This window comes from Notothenia coriiceps, unplaced genomic scaffold (genome assembly GCF_000735185.1).
Source record: "Notothenia coriiceps isolate Sejong01 unplaced genomic scaffold, NC01 NC01_scaffold00037244, whole genome shotgun sequence".
Classification (NCBI taxonomy): Eukaryota; Metazoa; Chordata; class Actinopteri; order Perciformes; family Nototheniidae; genus Notothenia; species Notothenia coriiceps.
In genome coordinates this window covers 23,891,342-23,903,344 of record NW_011369945.1, presented here as the reverse complement: position 1 = coordinate 23,903,344, position 12,003 = coordinate 23,891,342, and the positions used below count along the sequence as shown (strand labels likewise).

The following is a 12,003-nucleotide window of genomic DNA, read 5'->3' as shown; positions in this document are numbered from 1 at the left end:
CTCTCATTCCCCTGATAGGTGGAGAGTTGCCCATATAGACGGAGCACCCCTTTTCTGACGTCAGAAAAATTCAAATAATAATCAGCTCCGTTGCAGCCCCGTTTTTAGAGATTTGGGTATGGAGGAGAAGAGAGAGGGTTGTGTTTTCTGACACTTGGTGAGTTCCCTGACACGCCGGGGACACATATTCATGTATAAAAGACGTACAAAAGTGCATTTTGCATGATAGGTCCCCTTTAAGGTAAGGCATTGTGGGCTATAAGCATGGTCTAGCATTAAAACAACGCAAATAAACACTTGTTTTTTCGTGAGCTGGACAGACCGTGTGAGTTTATTTGCAGCTTTTGATCCACTCCTCCCTCTCTACACACCTGTATCAGAAAACAGATGTGCAAAGTATTCTTCTGATGAGGGTCAAGCTAAGACTTTTAACCAAACCTTGTTCTGATGAGATTAAACTGACTTGGCAGCACACATCACCTCCATTCGTGCTTGGTAAAAAAAAAACTTCCAACAACAAAAGTTGAATAAAAAATAAAAACCGCTACTCCCTAGGACCGACTGCAACAACTTGGAAGTTTTTAAATTTTTGTTTTGTCCTTCAAAACATCCTTCAGACTACCTGAAAATACTGTTTTCACCTCTTAATCCCAAAAAAATGTGCACAATTCATTTAAATGATTGAAAACCTTTTTAATTGATACCGTTTTCCCCCTTTCAACCTTATTTCATTTAGACTTGTTGCCATTAAAGGCACTTTACTGCCACCAACTGTCCAGATTTTAGCCCAATAAAGCACACATGGTATCTTATTTAAAAGCATCATAAGCTCCAGACGATCTACTCATGGTTTGTTTAATTTATAAACATAGTCAGTCTTGAATACATTATTTAATGTAAAGTAGTTAAATGTGCCTTACTAATATCATTTAATAAATCAAGTCAGAGGGAAACTAGGGTAAGCTAGGTACACTGAAAGGCTTTTTAAAATTGGCTTTATAAGTTGTTGCAGTTGTTTCTTAAGAGTTGCTGCTTTCCAGTTTTGTTCCTATATTTGTAACCAATGCCTATTTTTCTCATCAGATCAAGATAAAAATAAAAATGGATACAAAACGTGACAAAAGACCAAGCAGAATCTCCCTTTGATTTGGTGGTTATATTTCAACATCAGCATATTTTCTTGGCAGCATATAAAAAAGAAAGGAAACAATGACTACAGCTAAATATCAGTCTCTCTAAGCCATCTCTGTACACTGTAGGTCCGACTGATGAGATGTACCACCCTTCATTCATTCCCTTCTGTATCAAAAGTTGAAACCAAAAAAATCGAATAGTCTCTAATTAACCGATAGAAACTTGAGTAAAAATCAGCAGATCAACCCAAATCCTCAGATCTACACAAGTGTGTCGAATATGTCCGAAATCTTTTCTTGAATTATGATTTATGGACCTTTTCTTTTAGTGCCTTTCAAATAATTACAATAATTCAAACATTGACCAAAATGTAGGTCCAAATAGTCGAGAATGAGCCTTCCTTTACCTGTCCCCGGTACAGACAATAACAAGATGAGCAAGAAAATAAACTCTGACATTTAACATCCTTTCTGGGAGGTAAAAGTCTTTTTGTACAAATCTGTGGTGTGTCATCATCAATCAGTGATCCGCTAGTAGGCTTTTTTTATTTAAATATGAGCTATTGTATATATATTCTATCCTGATGTGCCTCAATGTTCAGAACAAAATGAAGCCTGCATCAGAAAAGAATAAATCACATAAAAAAAATGAGTGCCGGCATCTGTGACACCTTACTGGCCAACTGTAGATGACTACTAAGGGAATAGGCTTTCAGTAGAGACGTCAGTATTCAGACTAGAGTGGCAGGGAAAGTTGTCCGCCCACTCAGTTGTCTTGGCAAAAAGAGGGCCTAATTCCAGGAGAACTGAAGGTTATTGGATATAGGCCGGTGTCAATGTCCCAGGTCATTGGTGAAAGGGTGAGGTCTATCAGAGAGATACAGACAAGCAAAAAGTGAGTGTGTGTCTGACAAAGGCTAGTTCCTCTCTTGAACAAATACAGTCTCCTGTGGACAAAGCCCCGCCTCCTGCAGCGTGATGTCATAGTCCAAGTGGGCGAGCTTCCTTCTGGGAAAGTTGGTAACGAGCTCGAAGCGTTCATTAGGGTAACCTTTGGACTGGACGTGTCTTACCAGCGCCTTGAGGAAGAGGAAAGTAAGAGTCAGTACAAATGTTTAATATTCACTGGTCACTGGGCATAGATGAACAGCTCACATTTATTTGACTTAAAGTTACTTAATTAGTTTCCTGTAAAAACAGAAAGCGAAGAAGGGACTTCTCGGATATTAATCTCTGGTTTTACAGTAGCCAATAATGCTAATAATGCCCCGCAGCCAAAATTCAGATTGACAGTAGCTCAACATGGAACAACCCGCTCTCTGTTGTCGAGAAAATTAATCGAAATGCCATAATAAATACAAACTAAACCACTTTTTTGTTATTGTTCGAGTACAAGTGACGACCAGCGACTATTTTGGTTGAATGGGCATTTTAAAGCAATAATTTGAAATGTTTGGAAATGCACTTATTTACTTTCTTGCCAAGAATTAGATGACAAGAAAGATGGCCATCTCACATCAGTAAAGTAAATATGAAGTTGAACACAGAAGCCGGTTAGCTTAGCATGAGAACATGGGAAATTAGAACTAGCTCTTATAGAGTGCCACATTGACGAGTCCTAAAACCCGGAAGTAAATTCCTTCCGGTTCCTTCGACAAAAACGCAATGCAATTTCTCCATAGGATTTTGGAAAATAGCTCGAAATAAGGTCTGTGGTTGAGACACATTGAAGGTACAGATCACGTTTTGTTCAGCCGGATAATCTCCACATGTCTACCCTACTTTTATAATTTTCTAATCATAAATCTAGTCGCCAGAAGCAAAATGCTAAGGTTATGCTATAAACGAACTACAGCAGGGTCGCTGCTTCAACGTCACGCCAACTTAAGATCCATATTCAAAACTACAGATTCAAAATTGTACAAGTTGAAGCGTTTGTTTTACCAGTTTGCAGGAGGCAAGTACTCACTTTCAAGCAGAACACGGGGAAAAACAAAACTTAGCGGGAGTGTTTACGTGTTCGGTGTAATGACGTAAAACGGCCTCGACAACTTCTGTAGTCCTATTCAGCCACTTGTTAACAACCATCATTTTTCAGACACGTGAACTCTTCAAAAATCCCCAGTGGGGTCACTGCTGATGTATTTAATGTCGTAGAACAAAAGGTGATCCGTCTCTTAAATGTGTGTCAACCACAGACCTTATTTACAGCTGTTTTCCAAAATCCTATGGAGAAATTGCATTGCTTTTTTGTCGAAGGAACTGGAAGTGCTAAAATGCTAACTTACTTCCGGGTTTTAGGACGCGTCACTGCAACACTCTATACAGGCTTAAAGCCAAAAATAGTAATACAAATAATTTAACAAATGTAACTTACCACCACTTAACAATAATTCACACGTAATAGACATATTTAACAGATGCAATATAATGTGCTAATAAGCACATATTTTAACCTTCTCTTCCCCTCCATATATAGGTTTTCGCCTCTTGGCTCACAGCATTCTTGGTGTACAGACTTGATATTGCAACAATTCTAGATTGCAAGTAAAAAAGTGTATTTCCAAAAAAGGATTTCTTTAAAATAGTGTTATTATGTTCTGTTCTTACCAAAAGTTTTGCTTTAGAAGACAAGGAAATTTGCTCCCTCTGTCCATCCGGGTAGCGGAGCATCAACCTGGCTTTGGGACCTACGTGAAAGAAAAACACAGGGTGGTTAATATCTTTCAAACATCCTCACTCTTTCACTGTTATAAGAACAGTTTGATGTTTTCAACATGTTGTCTTACCATTGTCGTCAGGACAGTCCACGTCACAGGTTTCGGTGGGGTTGCTTTTGGAAGGTCCAGCGCTCTCTGCGGCCGGGGAACAGTGGTTTCCTCCAGAGTCTGCGTCAGGCTGAGGATGACGAGGAGCTGAAGGCTCCAGGTGATTCTTTTTACTCTCCTCCTTCTTGTGATTGTGGTTGTTTTCTTTGTTTGTAGACTTTCTATGGGAAGAGGTGGAACTATCGGGATGTAGACGTTGCTGGGCCGCAGAGGCCGGAGGAAGCGAGGCGTGTTTGCTGGTAAAACTTTTTTCTTCATGGGGCGCTGGCAGTTCGCTGTCTGAACCGTCGACAGAGATGGGACCCTCGCTGTCAGAGAAAGGCTCTGCGTCCGATTCCTCCTCGGATCTGGGGGAATCAGGGGCTTCCGTGGCATCCGCGGACTCGTAGTGCGTCTCCTGTAGGGAGGCTCGGATCGCTGCCTCCAGCTGACTGTCTTCACTGGCATCTATCAGACTCTCCTGGAACAGAAAACAGAGTATGCAGCTGTAGAAAACAAGTAAAAGAGCCGAGTCATAAAACTAAAAACTGTGGTCAAGCCTATTGACCTGATGCACTTTTGGCCATACATGGTGGCATGGGCCAAAACTGATAATGAAACAATCTTTTGGGACCATAAGAAGATGAACAAATTGCAAATAGATATGTATATATATATGTTTATATTTAGCCGTTTATTGGTTTATGTTTATACTTTATTCCACCTTTTAAATATGTTAATGCCTGAACACACTGGTATGGGCTCAGAACAGTCTCATAATACACACATGCACACAGAAGGATCCACACTTGTGTTTTTCAATGCACACACAAATGTGTTCCGTTTCATATACATGTAAATAAAATCCAAATACAGAAAAAAGTTTTACATATGTATTTTTGATCCTCACATATTTGTTTTCCGTTTAAAACCGCTACACCTACAAACACAAACCGCTTTCTGTGCATGGATCGCTGTGCATTCGTGTGTGGGTTTTTTGAGACTCCCCTGACGGTCAGCCAATTCGTACTTGTAATTTTTTCTATCTATAGCCAATCAGATGTCTCCTCAATTCTAAGCCAATCACATGAGCGCGCCCCCACGAGGGTAGATTTCTTGCGTTCATGACGTAGTGCTTCATGTACGCATTTTGCGCAGTCCGGAGCTGACAGGTCCATGGAGCCTGCCTGCAGGCGCTAATCTCAGGACACCTCCACTCTCAGTACATTGCCACTTTCCGAACAGGAAATGCACGCAAATACAAGCCTTTATATTATTAAGGTACAGCGCCAATTTGATGCCTTGTGGTAATTTTCCAAAACGGACGGTAAAACACATTGTGTGTTCGTTAAAGTAGGTNAAAGTACAGNACTCTCCACCTATCAGGGGAATGAGAGACCGCTCGAAAGCGACTACAGCGCCACTTATAGGCCTGGCATATGTACTACAGCGTCTCCAGCGCTTTCGAGCGGTCTCTCATTCCCCTGATAGGTGGAGAGTNCTGTACTTTCTACTTCTTACATTTTCAAGACAGGCTCGTTACTTTAGTTTTATTCTAGCATTTGGTGGCGTGATCATTATTATTTAGAGTCATTGTGTGCCTATTGATTTGAACACGATCCGTGTATCCGCACACAATGACTCTAAATAATAATGATCACGCCACCAAATGCTAGAATAAAACTAAAGTAACGAGCCTGTCTTGAAAATGTAAGAAGTAGAAAGTACAGGTATTTGTGTTAAAAATGTAAGAAGTAAAAGTAAAAAGTTGTCCGAAAAATAAGCAGTGGAGTAAAGTCCTTATACCAGAAAAATGTACTTAAGTACAGTAATGTAAAGTATTTGTACTTGTGTTTGCAAGATGACAAATGTATTTGTGTTTAATCTTCCCCAGGTCATCAATGGATCTTCTGTCAAATGCTGCTGCAATGCTTCCTGATGGCTTTCCATTCTCCGCGATGCTTAAAGATATCACCAGAGTGCTTGCTGGTGAATCTCAAGGTAACTCATCGGTTTGGATCTACTTTCTCTCTGGCTCATTCTGGACAGTTAGAGGATTGTTTGACTAGATGCAGCTTTATGATGAGAAATGGCCACTCATTAGTTAAATTGAGAATCCCCTAATGGGTAATGCTTTATCCTTTTAGTTTCTCCAAATTAACTTTACCTACCGACTCCTCAGTGAATTCCCTCCCACTCATGCTTAATTAATGGTGTAATGTAGAGCTCACACTGATGCTGCAGCTTGTGTTTACATACCTGCTGTGTCAGTATGTGCATTATAAGCAGCTTAGGCCATTAAAAAAAGTAACGCAGCATGGAAGAGTGCCACCCTGACCTTCACAGCCACCCTGACCTTCATAGCTATTACGAAACCACGGGAAGACCATCAAACGATTTGTTAATGCTGTTGTTATTGTATACATGATTATAGTACGCCATAACTCATTCCAGAGATATGAGGAATAAGGCTTCACATCGGCTTAGCTTGAGCTCCCAAAGAGCCCAAGGCCATATGGCCCTTCTCCAGCTGAAAGCCACTCAGCACCTTTTTAAATCTCATTAGCAAAGTAGAATTCAATCACTTATCCTGTCCGCCCTCGCTAAACGTCTCCCCTCGCACTCACACAAGTGGACATCTATGACCTCCTTTTAATTGGCATCTGTGCTTGTGTGATAATATTTTCAGTGCATATAATTACTTTGTATGCAGATGCAACCTCTTCTCTTCTTCACAACCCAGCTCCAATTCTTTACACACACATCCAGGGTGCACTGTTGTGATTGCAGGGGCCTCTAGGTGTTGAGCACCCTGAGATTAAACATCACCATTGTCTAATTTTGGCCTGATTATAAATTCTGTCATCACATCTTGCTGCCCGAGGTGGTGTCTTTCTTCGGGTTTGTCAGATGTGTTTTAATTCACGACAGCATCCCGTAATGCGGACCCTCCTGGCCTCATCAGTCCAGCACAGAGCTTCACTTAAAACACATCATTTGCCGCTCGCTGGCTGAAGACGCTGCCCCGTAATGGTGCGAGTTGTAATGAATACCAGTGGGATGTCATGTTATTCTGTCACCTTATTGCCCTCCTTTCCCTTTCCTGTCCCATTTTCCTGTCCAACTCTAATAACCTCCCTCCCCCCCTCTCCTTTAATCTCCGCCTCCCTTCACAGAGAACCTGATGCTCATGCAAGAGACCATCCAAACAACCATCGAACTCTTCCAGATCAGCCTGACGGACCCACGATTCACCGAGCAACTCAGCCACCTGGGATCCAAGGTCTCTGCATTAACCCGGCCACTTGCACACATTCAACATTAATTGAAAAAGGGAAAATAGTACTTCAGAATGTTAAAGAAATCCTATAAAGATCCATTAAGTGATTGAAGAAGCACTGTTATAATTAGAAGTACTTAGAATCCAGATGATGTTGATATTGCAGAACCTATTTGACTCAAACGTTGTCAGTGTTTAAACCCACTCGTATGTATATCATGTGTCCCTGCAGTGTTATTTGGTTGCTCATGCTAAGATGTGGTTATGTCATGGTGTGCTTTGACAAGCATTTTATGTTTTCCTTACTTCTAAAGGAAAAGCTTCAAATACAAAATCATCACGAGTAAAGCTTTAAAGAAATTAACCATCAAGGTTTTATCAAACCTTTGTAAAGTTTGATTTTAGTTCTTTGAGTCACAGTGAGACAGACTTTTTACAGACTCTAACGCTAACCCTGAAGTCTTAAGTTCCCACGGTACAGCAGCAAACCATCAAATCTATGTTTGATATGTTTGATCCTGAGATTTGGCCAGAAACCAACTTGTTCCTTACTTGACTGATTGTAGGTGTGTGCGGTGGAGCAAACAGAGTCTGTGCGTCTGCTGATGCTGTCCCTCTCCATTGAGCCTGGCCAGCTGTGTAACACTATTCTACCGAGCCTGCAGATGTTGGTTGAGAGTCTGATGATGAACACATCCTATCTGAGCGATGCAATCTTCCAGACCGCCATCGGAGAACCAAAAGCCTACATCCTCAATTCAAACTGGTACAACATTGTCTTCATTCTTAAACGTGTTTCACAGCAATGATTACAGAGAACGCTGCTCTTGCAAACCTCTTGATCAGATGTTTTCAAAGTGGGAGGCCAGTTTCCCCAAGAGGGCTTCAAACGGCTTCAGGGGAAAAAGCTCAGTTAATTGATGTTAAGGAAAATTACATCAGTTAATAAAAGAAGATCACACGAAATAGCCTAGATGTGTGATTTGGTTAAAGAGATAATTCAGAGATACAGTAGTTTGGGGATGTTTTACTGTTATATTATAGATGTGTCTAGGCTGTAGATATGGCATTAATATTAATCCATCTCATTTGTCTGGTATCTATGGCATTTAAATAATATAACCATGATCCCATCCACATCAAGGAATTGATAAAAAGTAAGATTAGTTTAATCCCTTGTCTTTATTTGTGAAACCATATCACAATGGGCCGGGCTGTTGCACTTTACAGAACTCTCCTTCCTGTATTTGAGAGGAAATAAATCAGGCAGTACTCTTGCTTTCATTTGGGGCCAATAGGTAAACTTGCATGTATGTGTTTGTGTCTGTGTGTGTGTGTTTACAGGTCCTCTCTGTTGAGTCAAGGCTTAGGCTTTAACACCAGCAACCTGAGCTCTTTAGACATTAACATCACTTCGCCAGGTAAGATGTTTCCCTATGTCACAGAAGTTGCTGTATTTCACAATATGTTATTATAGATTCCTTCAACACTACTATAACTACCAGAATTCACCCCTAATGCTGCTTTTTCCACCACACAGATTATACTTCTCACTGCCGGTTCTGTTGTTTTGTAGATAATGAATTGGCTGTGTAAATATGAATAGGGACAAGGACACACGACAGAGTTTAGCGTGATCCAAAAAGTTTGTTTTGAATTGTCCAAAAGTGTAATTTAAGGCTGTGGTCACTTTTTATTAAAAAGGGTGATGCCTGACATGCTATCTTTAGAAAAAATTGAAAATCACACACCTTGTTCCCATAGCAACAGACTGCTCATATCAGCTCACCTGTCACTCACTTGTGTCTGATGCCACTTCCTTTATTGTCACTGGATTATCTAACAATAGTTACTTACTGCAGAAGCACATTTCTCCACTGTGACCATGTTTTTCATTTGGATTGGCTGGCTAAGATAACAGTTAATCTCATTTAGCGCTGAACTTTTTCAGCTTCTGATGGGGTCCTCTTTTAAAAACCGCATATTTCAATGATTCAAACAAGGTAGACCAGAACACCCTAATGTAGCTGTTCCATTAACTTTAGGAATGAAATGAAAAGTGCCACTGAAAGCAAAAGTACTTCTGTTTCTGTTTCTACAGAAACTACATTAACTGGGTTTAAAACAACAAATCCAAAGGACTGAGTGAATGTCATAGTAAAAAGAAATGCACTTTCAACCTACTCTTTGTTTCACTCTATTTCCCAGGAGTGGTGACAGTCGGTGAGTTGCTGAGGAATGAAACAGCCTTCCTCGTTGATGTTCAGAAACACATGGATTTCGATCCAGACGCTCTCCACCTGTTGATGGAAACAATATTACCAAACAACAATTTAGAGGTGAGCCAGGAACCGCTTTAGCATGTCATCACATACACTATAAAGTGTGGAACAAGGTTATTGTATTTTCTTTAAGAGATGTTTTCCTATACCGTCAAATCTGTGCTTTATTTCCCTTTATTATGTGAACTTACACAATTGTATAGTATTGTATCATGCCTTTGTCTATATTCTTTGCCTAAGGCTGGTTTGACATTGCTACCATTAGAGGATAATTCAGTAACCTCCAGCTAATGGCACACAAGTTGCATTTTTCAAAGCCAGTTATTTAATACCAGGCTAGATAAATAAACTGTATTGTAAACCTAAGGCCACTGTCAATGGTCTATTTGTCCAAAGCTGATTTATCTTAGCAAAATAAAAGGCTGTTTTCTTAAACTGTTTAGATTATCTCAGAAAATGCTGCAAAAAAAGTCAGGGAATCATTTATACAAACTAAACATGTGGTGGTAGCACACACATTCTACACACTACAAAAGGTAAATTACACCCTGTATGCATTTTGTTCATAGCAGACCAATGTGACTCATAAATACCACTTGAATTGGAACAAACAGATGTATATGATTGCTAACTTAGAAAACTGTTCCTATGACACTTAAATGCTTTACTGTTCAACATATTCATAATTTTCTCTGTATGATGCTTGATTCAAAAACATTTCTTGCCAATCATTTAGTGAACCGCAAGACCGACTTGTCCCCTAAAGTACAACATTTTGTTTTTACTAAATGAAGGAAAAAACCAACGCACATGTTATAACACTAGTATCAATGAGGAGAATTCACAATCAGAACACATGCCGTTGTGTAGTTCTGTACACACTCTCCTGTTGCCTGTACTGTTTCCATACCCTCTTAATTCTATTACACAGATCCTGTCCTGGTTGGTCAACCTGCGTCACTGCGGCTCCACAGAAGCATTGGAAATGAAAGTGACAGATTTGGAGATGTTGAAGACCTTCTGCTCCTTGTCTGTTGAGCAGTGGTACAGCTTCTCACTGCTGATGGCTCGCCACCTCAACATGGAGAAACTCATCTACAGAGTAAGGCTGAATTCTGATTGAGTTTTTTTTCAAAGAAAAAGTAAGGTGGTACACCTCCTATATGTGATTTATTTAAAAGAAACATAATGATTTCTTTGTGATGGCCAAAGACATCATTTTTGTTGGGCTGTAGCAAAACGTGTGAGATGAAACATTGTGTTTGTTTGAGACATATGTCAGAAATAAATGATTGCTTTTGTACAAGAAAAAACCTGTTCACTAGACAAAGCTCTGCCTCCCTCTCAAATTTAAAAACATGTATTTCTACCTGATGTTTCTTTTTCTATTTGATCAACAACAACAAAACTGTCCATCAAAACATCTAGTTGCCTAGAAACATGTGTGTAAGAACCTTACAGCTTTTTTATATTTCATGAGAAGTTAATCTTTATTTCATGTGTTTCTTTGATGTTTTTTAATTAAAACTCATTCACTCATAGATTTTAAAACAGCACTGAAAAGATACATCAAGTCCTGGATGGATTTAGAGACTAGAGAAGACAGAAAAAAGAGCAATAACAGTTTGGAAATGAAAACCATAGCAAGATGTCTGAATGTTGGCCCCTGTCTTTCAGATGGTGTTGTCTGAAGAAATGCAAGGCCTGGTGGGAGTTATGCTCCAGATGGCTGAGGTTATAACCGGCATGATGAAAACATTTATTCCTACCATCGGTCAGCTTCAAACCTTCATGGCCTCCGTCCAAGACCTCAACCTGGGAGCCAACCAGGAATTTGACCAAGTATGTGTACAGTGCTTCACCCACAGCTATGTGTGTGTGATCACTAAACGTATGCCATAAATGACGAATGAATTTGCTATAAAATGTTCTGTTAAAATACTGCAAACTGGTACAGGTAAAAGCTTTTGCATTAAAGGGGACCTATCATGAAAAATGCACTTTTTTATGTATTTTATACATAAACATGTGTCCCCGGTGTGTCAGGAAACCAACAAAGTGTCAGAAAACAAACCCTCCCTCTTTTCCTCCGTACCCAAATCTCTAAAAACGGGGGTACAACGGAACTGATCCAGATTTTCATCCGATATGAAGTAATATCGGAAATCTGGACCCACGGCCCTATCAGAAACATTGCTATTAGAAACAATGCCCGACTGTTTTGGACGTAATATGGTCTTTTTACATTAGCAAGCATCGCTAACACTCAGAGCTAACCTGTACTGGAGAGAGTATGTGTAAAAAAGCAGGAAATAAAAAAGGAACTCACCTTGTGGTAAACCCGTGAGAGAAAAAGCATTTGAGCTCCATACTGTTTCAGAAATAATCCTTGATGTGGTTTGGAACATGATATGGCATTTAATCACGGCAGCATTTAGCTGTCTCCCGGTAGAATTCTGAGCAGGCATAAACTCCGCCCCCTCTTTTTTTTTTTTTTTCAA

At 40.0% G+C, this 12,003-nt stretch overlaps 2 protein-coding genes across 2 annotated transcripts in view; one reads left to right on the top strand and one right to left on the bottom strand.

Annotated features, from left to right (window-relative positions):
• The window catches only part of trmt61a (tRNA methyltransferase 61A), a 735,410-nt gene that overhangs the window by 127,279 nt on the left and 596,128 nt on the right, over positions 1–12,003 (bottom strand). The gene's annotated exons all lie outside the window — the stretch shown is intronic.
• The window catches only part of LOC104965050 (ATP-binding cassette sub-family A member 12), a 134,016-nt gene continuing 127,871 nt past the window's right edge, over positions 5,859–12,003 (top strand). Inside the window, exons 1-7 of the mRNA XM_010793990.1 lie at positions 5,859–5,941; positions 7,117–7,223; positions 7,787–7,986; positions 8,565–8,641; positions 9,429–9,559; positions 10,434–10,604; positions 11,180–11,344. Coding sequence (XP_010792292.1) covers positions 5,869–5,941; positions 7,117–7,223; positions 7,787–7,986; positions 8,565–8,641; positions 9,429–9,559; positions 10,434–10,604; positions 11,180–11,344 — 924 coding nt within the window. The 5' untranslated portion in view covers positions 5,859–5,868. The remainder of the gene's footprint in view (positions 5,942–7,116; positions 7,224–7,786; positions 7,987–8,564; positions 8,642–9,428; positions 9,560–10,433; positions 10,605–11,179; positions 11,345–12,003) is intronic.